Source organism: Phaseolus vulgaris, chromosome 1 (assembly GCF_051622355.1).
Source record: "Phaseolus vulgaris cultivar YP4 chromosome 1, ASM5162235v1, whole genome shotgun sequence".
In the NCBI taxonomy this organism is placed as follows: Eukaryota; Viridiplantae; Streptophyta; class Magnoliopsida; order Fabales; family Fabaceae; genus Phaseolus; species Phaseolus vulgaris.
The window spans coordinates 22,335,605-22,348,333 of record NC_143498.1 but is presented as its reverse complement, the minus strand read 5'-3'; the positions used below and the strand labels follow the sequence as shown (position 1 = coordinate 22,348,333).

The 12,729-nt window shown below is 33.6% G+C and overlaps 2 protein-coding genes and 1 pseudogene across 3 annotated transcripts in view; 1 reads left to right on the top strand and 2 right to left on the bottom strand.

The window, feature by feature from the left end:
• Positions 1-4,309, bottom strand: part of LOC137813718 (ankyrin) — a 35,597-nt gene extending 31,288 nt beyond the window's left edge. The window contains exon 1 of the mRNA XM_090301012.1: positions 4,250-4,309. The gene's annotated coding sequence lies outside the window, so the exon portion shown is untranslated. The remainder of the gene's footprint in view (positions 1-4,249) is intronic.
• Positions 127-4,323, bottom strand: LOC137813717 (uncharacterized; annotated as a pseudogene). Its single transcript, XR_016520286.1, has 4 exons — positions 4,250-4,323; positions 1,124-3,753; positions 946-1,042; positions 127-866 (listed from the first exon to the last, which is right to left on the bottom strand). The product of XR_016520286.1 is annotated as an uncharacterized LOC137813717 (transcript).
• A 1,479-nt stretch (positions 4,324-5,802) lies between these two features.
• LOC137815328 (putative protein FAR1-RELATED SEQUENCE 10) lies at positions 5,803-7,641 on the top strand. The gene is made up of 3 exons (XM_068618474.2): positions 5,803-6,004; positions 6,079-7,167; positions 7,471-7,641. The coding sequence occupies exons 1-3, from the start codon at positions 5,876-5,878 to the stop codon at positions 7,639-7,641; spliced, it is 1,389 nt and encodes a 462-aa protein (XP_068474575.2). The 5' UTR covers positions 5,803-5,875.
• The last annotated feature ends 5,088 nt before the right edge of the window (positions 7,642-12,729 follow it).

The following is a 12,729-nucleotide window of genomic DNA, read 5'->3' as shown; positions in this document are numbered from 1 at the left end:
ATAATTGAAAAAAAATAATTATAACTAAAAATTAAAAATATTATATCAAAATATATTTATCATCTAATAATTCCCATAATAATTCCGATCATTCCTGAGTTGGAGAACAAAATGGTATTAATTGAGGTCTTGAGTGAATTAAACTAATAATTTATATAACTTAATTATCAAATTTAGAGAGTCAGTACGTATTCCTTAATATATTATTAAAGAAGTAAGATTGATATCTGTAGACACAAAGCAACCATGAAGGGTTAATTTAGACAAAGTTCACAGAGAAACAAATCAATAGCATGAATGGGATGATAGGTTCAAAGATATCCACAGCAAGATAAGTTAATCGCGTTCATTCAAAGGCTCTATTTTTTTATCTCTTATTTTTAAACAATATTTGAATTAGAGACAGAAATTGGGTATAGAAGCAATTTAAAAGCCACCAAAGAATGAAAGAAGTTGGACATGTAAGAGTTTATAGCATGGTCGGTGGGAAGTGGCGAGATTAATCTGACAGTTTCTGAGTTTTGGTGACGCTCACATTCATTAGGTAGTCTTTTACAAAGGAAGAAATTCAGAATCTATACCTATATATGCTCCTTTCACAAATAGGACACAAAGCTACTAAGTATTACCTTGCCTACTGCTCCTAGAACTATTGTTGCATCTGAACACCCATAGACAGTAGCATATCTCAAAGGTGCTAAGATGTATATCCCACTGTTTTGTGTTTTAAGTCCTTCATCTCTCTCCAATGTACGAAACTTGAAACCATTTACATTGTAAGCATTGTAACGTTTTGCACAATCAATTGGCCACATAGCTAAGAACTTTAAATCATCTGAGTGAGGTCCATTCAACTCATTTCTTATCTAAAAAAGAGGAAAATATGATCAAGACAATTCTATATATTCAATATAATCAAACCTCAAAAATATAAATTATACATACACAACGAGAAAACCATTCTGCAAATTCTCTATGAACCCTCTTATCTATCACAGAGGATGACCGTGTACGACTTCTTAATTGTCTTCGTATAATGTCTCTAAATTAAATAAATAATAATTACAGGGTTAGTGTTCAATTGCAGATGAATCATAATAAGTTATAAAGTCAAAGTACTTACTGAAGGAAAGGGTCAACTTGGGCACAATTAGTCAATATATGACGATGTGCTTGTAACTTTTCCTTTGCTGATAAAGAGAAGTAAGTAAAAGACCCAATTGGTTTTCCAACAGGTGGAAACAAAGTGCTTGCACTAGATGACATAGTGTATGGTTCATCATTAACACACCTTATTCGATTAAATACAGTCTCAATTTCATTTAAATATCTTGAACAAAAGGTTAAAGACTCTTCAGCCATGTAGCCTTCAGCTATTGAGCCTTCTGGTTGTGCCTTGTTACGCACATAAGATTTCAATTTTCCTAAATATCTCTCAATGGGATACATCCATCTATACTGGACAGGTCCTCCAAGCTTGGCATCTTCCACTAAATGCACAATCAAATGAACCATGACTGTAAAAAATGCAGGAGGAAATAATATCTCCATGTGACATAATGTGAGAACAACTCTATTTTGCAGTTGGTTAAGTTCATCTACTTTTAAAACTTTACTGCATAAGTTTCTAAAAAATGAACACAAATCAATCAAAACATAGCACACTTCCTTAGGGAGTGTCTTTCTCATTGCTAAAGGTAGAAGTTGCTCCATCAAAACATGTGAATCATGACTTTTCAATCCTCAAAGCTTACATTTTTTACATCAACACATCTACTAATGTTACTTGAGTAGCCATCTGGAACAATGATGTTCTTTAGTGTTGTCAGAAATGTATGCTTATTTTCTTTTGTCAATGTATATATAGCAGGAAGATATTTATTATTTTCATCATGCCAAAGATCAGGTCTAACACCCCAATCTTTTAAGTCTTTTCGTGCCTTTAGGTTATCTTTTGATTTTTTACCTTGATTCAATAATGTATACACCACATTATCACATACATTTTTTTTCAATGTGCATAACATCTAGATTATGGTGCAATAAATTGTTTACCCAATAAGGAAGTTCAAAAAATATACTTTTTTTTCCGCCATTGTAGAGGGCCATCAATAGCTTGGTGATCTCTGCGTTGTCTTTTCCCCAGTTCCTCAACTTCTGGTTCTTTCCCAAATATGATATTAACATTCTCAACTTGTCTTAAGACATTTGTTCCTGATATTGTCAAAGGAGAATTTCTATTTTCCACACTTCCATCAAAATGAATGCGGGCTAATCTAAATTTGTGTCTTGCATTTAACCAACGTCGATGATTCATGAAACAAAATTTACCCTAAATCTTCTTAGGAGTAGTGTCAAAATTACACCTAGGGCAAGCCAACCCAGTATGTGTATTCCACCCAGATAAGGTTCCAAGACCAGGAAAATCAGTAATGGTCCACAATATAGCTGCATGCATATTAAACATTTCATTGCTATATGAATCAAAAGTTTTAAGTCCATTGTTCCATAGCTCTTTTAATTCTTCAATTAATGGCCTTAAATATACATCAATATCATTTCCTGGTGCTCTTTTACCGAGAATGATCATGGAAAGAATGAATGAACTTTGCTTCATACACATCCAAGGAGGAAGATTGTAGGGTATGAGTACAATAAGCCAAGTACTATGACTTGTACTCAAATCACCAAATGGATTGAATCCATCAGCAGCCAAACCAAGTCTGACATTTCGGGCATCTGAAGCAAATTGAGGATTCATTAGATCAAAGTTCTTCCATGCTTCTGAATCCCTCGGATGCCTTAGTATGCCGTCATTTGTACTTCCTGAAGCATGCCATTGCATATGCTTAGCTATTTTAGAAGACATAAACATTCGTTGTAAGCGTGGCTTCAATGGAAAATATCTTAAAACTTTAGCAGGAACTTTCTTTTGCTTTTTCATAGTACCATCAATAGTCTTGTTCTTCTTTCTTCTTTTCCATCTAGATTCATTACATTTCTTACAAACTTCTTTGTCTTTGTCTTCTCCATAATACAGCATGCAATCATTTGGGCAAGCATCAATTTTGGTGTAATGAAGGCCAAGCTTATTGATGATTTTCTTAGCTTCATAGAAGGAACATGGAATTTTAGCATAATCAAGGTATCTACTAACAACTCCAATATCATTGACATTGCCTTGTCAGTCATTCTACATAGACATTTGATGTGGTACAATTTGAGCAAGAAAGAAAGTTTAGAATACTTGCCACATCCTTCATACAAACTTTGTTGCCCATCATGCATAAATTTCAGATACTCAGCAATTTCATCAGGCATCATTTCGCTTGATCTAGGACGCATATCCTCATCATCCTCCACGTTATCATCATAGAAAAAATTTCTGAATGCGTCATTAACCATGACACATATGGGATCATTACCAGAAACTTTATGCTCATTTGATTGGAAAACTGAAGGTGTTTCAGTCCTATTTTGTACAAAACTTGTCTCGCCATGTAGAAGCCAGAATGTATAACCTTTTGGAAAAGGATGAAGAATCAAGTGCTCATGTGTTGTTTCTCGAGTTTGCCATTTTTTAAGATTACATTTCGGACATGGGCAAATTATCTTACCCTCAACGCTCTTATTAGCAAATGCAAAGTCCAAAAATTTATTCAATCCGTCCATGTACTGACATGTATTTCGAGGCATGTTAATCCAAGACTTATCCATATCTAAATGGAATTGTTTGATAAAAATAAAGAAAACCTAGCATGAAAGTTTAAAAAAAAAAACATGTGTCAGCAAGAGCATTAGAATGCGTAAAAGAATAGAAGTGAAATAAGTGTATAAAGAAGTTGTACAAAGTGTATGAAGAAGATATGAAAGTGATAAAAAAATATATTTTATTTCTATTTGAACTCAATTAATTATTAATTAGTATTCGAATCTCGATACTCTCAATTAAGACATGATCAAGATTGATCTAAAAAAGATTAACATGGAATATTACATGTGTGGACATTCAATTATGAAAAGCATACATCACAGGTGCAGTTAAGGGTAAGCAATGTTACAAATGAAAAGCACAATTTAGTGTGTACAAACAAAGCATATGTGAAGTTAACACCTAATGGTGTAGTTGAATTGACACAAGTGGCTCCAAAAAACATGAAAAATATAGAAAACTGCAGCATGCACTTGTCTGTGTGGATCACAAAATGATATATATATTGATGAATGTAGTGATTAAGGTTAAACTCACGTTTTTGTTTGCGGAGTTGAAAGCCTCCCTGTGGCTGATATTTGGATTACTAGCCTTAATCCTTTAGATTTCCTCCCTGCAAAATCAGACACTTGAAAAGACTTGTTATTTGTTTTTACTCAATGGAATCATCTTTAGTCTATTTTCGTGTTTCTTTCTTAAATTATTTTAAAATTATAAGAGATTATTTTTACTGGACTACGTACTCCATATATTTTAATAATTCTTTTATGTCTTAGTCATTTCTTATCATGCAATATTTGAAACTTATTTCTCTAAAACTAAAAAAAGACAAGGAAAAAAACAGGTTAGAATATAAATTATTCAACAATTAAATTGATTGAATATAAACTTGAATCATTGTCTAGAGGCTATAAATAGCACAGATAAATAACAAGAAGAGATAAATAATTGTTGTAGAACAGATAAATAATTGTTGTAGAAAATAAGCAAGCCTATAAAACTATAAGATGCATTGTTTGTGCTCAAGTTCTATTTGTTGCGTTTCATTTCCCAATGTTATGTTTCAATATGTTTTCTGTCTCCAAATTAGATCTTTTACTTATGATGAAAAGGCAATTATAGAGTTGAACACCCAATCACACTTTCCCAAGTGCCCACGACAAAAAACGAATATTCATCAATCCAGTAATTAGAGCAATTCATTTTCCAACTTCCAAATCTACCTACCTATTTTTATTAACATACATATTTAACTATAATCCAACTGAAGATTCTATTCAGTTATATATACTATTTCTAGTTTATGCGATAAAGTTTCTATCACTTTAATACAATATTAAAAATTAGATTTTAAGAATAATTCAATTAATTTATCAACTTATGAAATGTTATTATACCTAATCCAATCAATACGGATCTTTAATATCATCAGATGCTGCTACTAAAATAATAAATTAATGGCTTGTTCTTCCTGCACCCCCACGTTTTTCTTCCTGCACCCCCACAATTTTCAATATTCCAACATTAACCTTGAGCAAAAATTTGAAAAGGGCAACGTTCAGCACTTCCACAGTCACTGCTCATCTTCATCCTTGGGTTTCAAGTATTGTGGAGGTTCTTCATAATTGTTGGAAGCAAGGCGGAGGAGTACACAACGTTGTCGAACTGTTGTCTGGGTTATAGAGGTAAGAGTAAAGGTTTTTTTTAAGAAACACGGTGGTTATGGAAATTTCGGGATTACCAGATATCGGAATCCGGTAATACCTTCTGGATTCATGAATCCGGAATAAATGAAATAATGTGTTCCGGATGAGGGGGTGTTCCGGAAGTAAAATGCAATAATATGTTGTTCTCCGGATTTGTGAATCCGGAAGCTAAAATTTCATTACGGATGGGTTGATCCGGTACAGTATTTTGTGTTATGGATTCATGAATCCGGAATGCTTTACTTGCATTATGGAGTTATGAATCCGGAATTGTATTTTGTGTTATGATGCATTCTGGATTCATGAATCCGGAATGGTTTTTTTGTGTTATGGATTCCTGAATCCGGAATAGTCTTTTTGAGTTATGGATTGTTGGATCCGGAATGATTTTTTTCACTTATGGATTCATGGATCCGGAATGCAATAACTTTGTTTTATTTTTTTTATTCGTAGAAGCATGGATAGTAGTGAAGAATTTGAACAACAATTATATGATGGTGTGAATGTGTGGGATGATGATGATATTGAGAAGTCATTATCTAAATCGAAGGGATATGAATGTACAGATGCGTTTATTACAGATGAGGTAAAGTTAAGTTTGTAAAGTATTTTTAAGTTGTTTGTTAATTAGTAAATAATTTGTTATGATAACTTTTGTAGGTATTTCGTACTCGGGATGAGCTCCTAAAGTGGGTTAGAAAAGTTGCGTTTGACTTTGGTTTTTGTATTGTGATATTGAGATCGGATACTTCAACTGGCCAACGAGGAAGAAAAACATTTGTGTTATTAGGTTGTGAGAGAGGAGGTCAATACAGACGATATAAGAAGGATTTACAGGTTACTGAGAGTGGAACTAGGAAATGTGGTTGTCCTTTCAGATTACGAGGGTATCCAGTAAAGAGTGGTGAAGGGTGGATATTGAAATTAATTTGTGGGTCTCATAATCATGAGTTGGCAAATACATTGGTTGGTCATCCATATGCTGGTAGGTTCACATGTAGTGAGAAGTCAATGCTTATGGACATGACAGACGGTTCGGTGAAGCCTAGAAATATTTTGCTGACAATGAAAGAGCATAATGAGAAAAATATGAGCACAATAAAGCAAGTTTATAATGCACGATATATGTACAAAAAATCAGTACGAGGTGATAGAACTGAAATGCAACAATTGATGATGTTACTTGAGCGTGATATGTATGTCCATTGGTCTAGGTTTGAAGAAGGGACGAATGTTGTGCAAGATTTATTTTGGACACACCCTGATTCAGTGAAGCTATTGAATGCCTTTAACATTGTATTGATGATGGACAGTACCTATAAAACTAATAGGTATAGGATGCCCTTGTTTGAAGTTGTTGGTGTAACCTCAACGGGAGTGACCTTCAGTGCTGCATTTATGTTACTCGCATCAGAACGTCATCATAACTTTGTATGGGCCCTTGAGAAGCTGAAAGGTTTGTTTTTGAGATTTGATTCATACCCGAAGGTTGTGGTTAGTGATAGAGATATTGCTCTAATGAATGCAATAAATGTTGTGTTTCCCGAAGCTGCTAATTTGTTATGTCGTTTTCTCATTGATAAAAATGTTAAAGCTAAATGTAAAATGATTGTTCATCCAAAAGAGGCATGGGATCAAGTGATGGAATCTTGGGGAGCAATTGTTGATTGTGAAAATGTAGAGTCCTATGAACATCGTGTTGAGGCATTTAATGTTGTTTGTTCACCATGGCCTATATTTACTGAATATGTGATTAGTACTTGGTTAAATCCACATAAATAAAAGTTTGTTAAGGCTTGGACGGATAAAGTCATGCACTTAGGCAACACGACAAGTAACAGGGTTGAGTCTGCACATTGGAGTTTAAAGAGGATCCTTGAGACGTCAATGGGGGACTTATGCTTTTGTTGGGAATCCATTAATAAGATGATCATCTTGCAACATAATGCAATTAAATCTTCATTTGAAAAGAGTTTGCATGTAGTGAGTCATGTCTTCAATGTAACAAGATATAAGAAATTGCTTGGCTTCGTATCGAAATATGCTTTGCAGTATATTGCAGAAGAGAGTGATCGAGTTCAATATGTTGGTTTAGATAAATCTCGTTGTGGGTGCACCATTAGATCTACTCATGGCCTTCCTTGTGCTTGTGAACTAGCATCAAGGCTGTCTGTGTCCCTTCCCATGCAGGTGAATCCTCGGTTAGATGACCATCATCTATAATCAACCATCATCCTCGGTTGGGTGACTAGGGATACACTGTATATATCCAAGCTCGGTTGAATCAACACGAAGTGAATCAACAAGCAAATCGGTTGCCGTAGCTGTATCCAAGCTCGGATACGTGTAGAATTGCCCCATAATTGGGAGGTGCAACAAATTCGACACATCATCCAATGTGATGGTCAACTCACCTACAGGCAAATGAAATGAATTTGTCTCTGGGTGCCACCTTTCTACAAAGGCACACAACAGTCCTTTGTCTATCGTGTCATAGCTTGCCCCAATAAGTGCAGCTAAACCTGACAACTCCACTGCAGGTAGTATCCGAGGATGAGGAGCACCCATCTTACTCATTTTTCGGCCATGAGACACCAATTTTAACTCTCCTCGATCCTAATTTAACCAACCAAAATCATATACAGTTTAATGAACGAAAGTCATATCAAATTAACAATGAACAAGTATCATATTACAACATATTTACTTACCACACCATTCCATAATTGCATGGCCACATGGTCTTCATAACCTGTCAACAGTGTCCCATCCCGTGGACCTCCAGGATAACCTTCACCTTCTATTTCAGGTGCGCCTTCATCCTCCACCTCCATTTGGGGTTCAGCTTCTTCAAGTTCGACATCAACATTTTCTGCATCTTCATGTTCAACATGTTCTTCATCTTCATTAACATGTCTTCTTCTTCTTCTAACAGAAGCTGTGGGACGTAGACGATCACCTTGTGAACCTCCTCCCCTAGTCTTCACCATTTCTGTTCAATTACACCATTCAAGTTAGATTCAACTTATATTCATAAACCTGCAGAAATTTGCATGTGGAACACTACCGGATTAACTAAAGTTTGGATTTTAAAACATAGTGCAGAATTGTGTTAGTCATTGTTCAAAAAAATCTTCTTTGAGCTAAGGAGATGAAAACCATTAGTGTAAGATTAACTATGCATCCTAAAACTGATCAGACCTTATAAATCAGCGTTACCAATTTACATTTTATTTTAATTTTACAAAGACAAAACAAAATATATATCCAAAAAATTGTAAGCAATCGTGTCATGTGGGTCCAGATCTAATTAATAAAAGTTTAACGATTTTCGGTACTGAAAATATAGAATATCAACATATACTATAGATATAATGTGTAAGTGAAGTGGGTGAAAACCCAGAATAGAAATACAAGAACAGTATCTCGAAGTGGTGGTGGAAACAAAAATCCATCAAAAGAGAAATCCCAATGAAAGAACACAAAAGAAATAAAACAAATTAAATAGTAATAATAAAAATCACAGCCTAAACCTGAATTTACAACTACTGCTCTGAATTCTAATAGTATAATATCCCAACTGTGATGGCAATGGCCACAATCAGAATCAGCAATATGCTTATCAACCAACAGAAAAACCTGCAGCAGCAGCTTCTTCTTTTCTTTGGTGTGACTCTACTTAAACTTCACCTAAATCCGAAACACTACCGGATTCCTAAATCCGGAACACTACCGGATTCCTAAATCCGGAATACTACCGGATCCGGGAAACTAACGGATCCACAAATCCGGTAAACTACCAGATCCCCAAATTCGAAAACTTACCGGATTCTGTGATTTGGAATGTGAAATAACATTTACGGAAACAACAATCCATGAAAAAAACGGATACCAAAGTCCGGAACACATGAATGTACCTTTATGAATGTGAGATGGATGAGATTTGGAAGAAGAAGCTATTGCAAGAGATTGCCACTGAAGAAGACCTCTGCTGTTGAAGAAGCCGGCCAGCCACCACGCACAAATGAGCATCATTTTAAGTTTTTAGGGTTTTATAACATCAAGGGTAATGTTGTAATTTCAAAAATTTTAAAGGGCAATTTTATCTTTGCACAAGACTGTGGGGGTGCAGGAAGAAAAATGTGGGGTGCAGGAAGAAACACCCTAAATTAATTCTGTCTAAACCTTTTCATTTATTGAGTAGTGTTTGGTGGGCATTTAAGAATTCTATATCTAAATATAAACTCTTATAAACAATGTATTATTGACCAAAAAAGTTGGTAGATATTGTAGCAAATAACATAGTTATAAAAAACAGTAGTAGATTATTACACTTAACACTAGATTACAGGAGAAAAAAAAGTGTATTAAAATGAAGTGGTACGAAGAAGGTGTGGTAAGGCAAAAGCACAATGAAGTTCCAAGTGGAAATCTAATGTAAGGGCACGTACAAAAAAGAGAAGGGTGTTCTTAGTTTGGGTATTACATTTGCATTCCACATGGGATGTGGATCCACAGCTATTGCACTTCCTAAAAGATTACCATTATGATACCTTTTCATACTTTTTTTTTTAATTCCTTCAAATAAAATCCAAAACAGATTGTGGCGTGGAGAAAGAAAGAGACTTCCATTTCTAACAGTTGTAACTTTCACCATTTTTTTTTTCTAGTTTCAGAGAGAATGAGTTGAAACCATAATGCCCTGCCTACCAAGCTATTAAGGGTAAAGGAGTATTAATAAGTCCAAAACGTGATTGCCAGAATGAAAACAGAATAAAAGGTAGCACCAGATTTTTAGAGTTTTAGTTTATAGATTTCTTAAACAAAACAATTTAACGAACTCCAGTTTACTTTAAAAATGTTGAATCAAATTTGACATCTTATAATGTCTAAATATAGCAATCCAGATTTCTTATGTAAATATAGTATAGTAGTAGATTCTATTCATTAACAATGCTCAATTCAAAATAAGAAAAAATTAACAATGTTCCAACAGTGATCTAAAGATTATATAGGAGGTCCCAGAAGCATTGAGAGGTCTAATTCAAAGTGCAACATTCCTAATGATTATCATAATCATTAGATGAAATTGATGGCGTTGACATGCATATACATTTTTTATTTTAATGATCAAAACATAACTTCTATTACCCCACAGATAATTTTTGCATACCTTCCTCTGTTTGGACATTGGTTGATCAACCAAGAGTTGCTGAAGTGCACCAAGATCACTGGCACTACAATGTAGTAAGTGCAAAAAAGTAACCCATAAAACAAAATAAATGCAAAGTAAATGTACTGCAATGCAGTAACTGCAAAGTACAAAATAAAATATCGGACAACATAACTAACTACAGGCATTGGAAAATGAGGGCAAGTTTTTCATGAATAAAATACACGATGAATGTAACTATCTCAATATATATAGAATGGGATGCAAGAGAAGAAACATATCAATAGTTTGCATAGTTGCCTTTTCTTTTCTTGAGGCTAGACCATTTCAACTACATTAAAGTTTGGTGAGCCAAAATGAGACACCAGGTTAGAGTTTAAGGTCAGTGAGTATTTTGGTTTTCCTAATCATCCTTCTAAAGTTTATTAACATTAACCAATTCTAAATCAAATTGTAAATTATCAAACCAGAAATTGTTATTTTCCATAAGTTTATTAACACTAACTTCGCCTCAAATTATATATACATGATTTCTGAATGAATAATGATGTGCATGGACATTAAACTGAATTAGATAAAACTTAGAAGTGAAGCGGAGACGCTTCACGTTCGCGGGCGGCACGGAGGTCAGCGATGGCTGCTGACCGGAGGGAGGGATCAAAGGAGAATGCGTTGAGGAAGAGGTCGCAAGAGCGGCATTGACGACGGAGGTTGCGATATTTCCGGCGAGGAGAAGCTCCGGCTATGACTTGGCATCAGCGACAAGGAGAGAGAACGAGAATGTGAAAAGACAAAGATGGAGATGAGATAAAATGAGAAGGTTGAGAGTTTCTCCCTTGTAGAGAATCGATTCCGTGGTGGAGCAAAGGCGGAGCTTCTCTGGAGCAGCAGATGGAGAATGGGTTTTGTGGCTTTTTTGATGGAAGTGTGGCTTAGCAGATGTCGTGAGTATGTGGTGGAAAACTAAGTGTATAAGGAAGATAAAAAAAATTAATTATATTTATTTAGGGAGGTTTTAGAAAACCTTAGGTATTTTACTGAGGTTTGTACGAAAAACCTTAGTAATTTAACAATTAAAAAATATTTATTTATTAAATTTATATGTGGATTATATTCATATTTTCATAAATAATTTTTGTTAAAATAATTTTTTAGTGATAAAAATACTAGTTTTTCTTATAGTAAAATTTTAAGGAAAATATCTATATAAAATAAATAAATAATTAATTAATTTTAATAAAATAAATATTTAAGAATAAATTTTTGGAACTTAACGAAGGTTAAAAAACCTCCGCTATTTTGCAGAGGTTATAAACCTTTAAAAATTAACTAAAGTTAAGAAAACCTCCGTTATTTTGCGGAATTTTTAAAATAAACCTTTGTAAATATTAACTAAGATTAAAAAAATCTCCCTTATTTTGTGAAAATTTTAAAATAAACTTTAGAAATTAACGAAGGTTAAAAAACCTCTGTTATCTTTGTGGAGGTTTTAAAATAAACCTTTGTAAATTAACGAAGGTTAAAAAAACTTTCGTTAATTTGCAAAGGTTTTAAAATAAACCTTTGAAAATTAACGAAGGTTAAAAAAATCTCCGTTATTTTGTTGAAGTTTTAGAATAAACCTTTGAAAATTAACGAAGGTTAAAAAAACTTCTGTTATTTTGTTGAGGTTTTAGAATAAACCTTTGGAATTTAACTAAGGTTAAAAAACCTCCATTATTTTGTTGAGGTTTTAGAAAAAAACCTCCATTAGTTAAATCAATTCCTAAGGTTATATTAACCTCCGCTAAATAACCTCCATTAAAACCTTTTTTTCTTGTAGTGTGAATAATTTTTAGTCTCTAAATTATCTCTAATTTAGTCAATATAATGATTAATTATTTTTTGTCATTAAATTTAGTTACTATTTAATGATTTTTTGTAGTGTTCATAGTACTAAATTATTTATTTTACAATTTTGATACAGTTACTTTTACAATTTTGTAATTTCATCTTTAGAATTTATCCTGAACTTATATCCCTCAATTTTAATAGAAAACGTTCATCTATAAGTTAACATCCTATATTTTTTTTTGTAAAAACCGTGATGTTAAGCTCAATAAGGATGAAATTGAAAAAAAATAAAGATATTACAATTG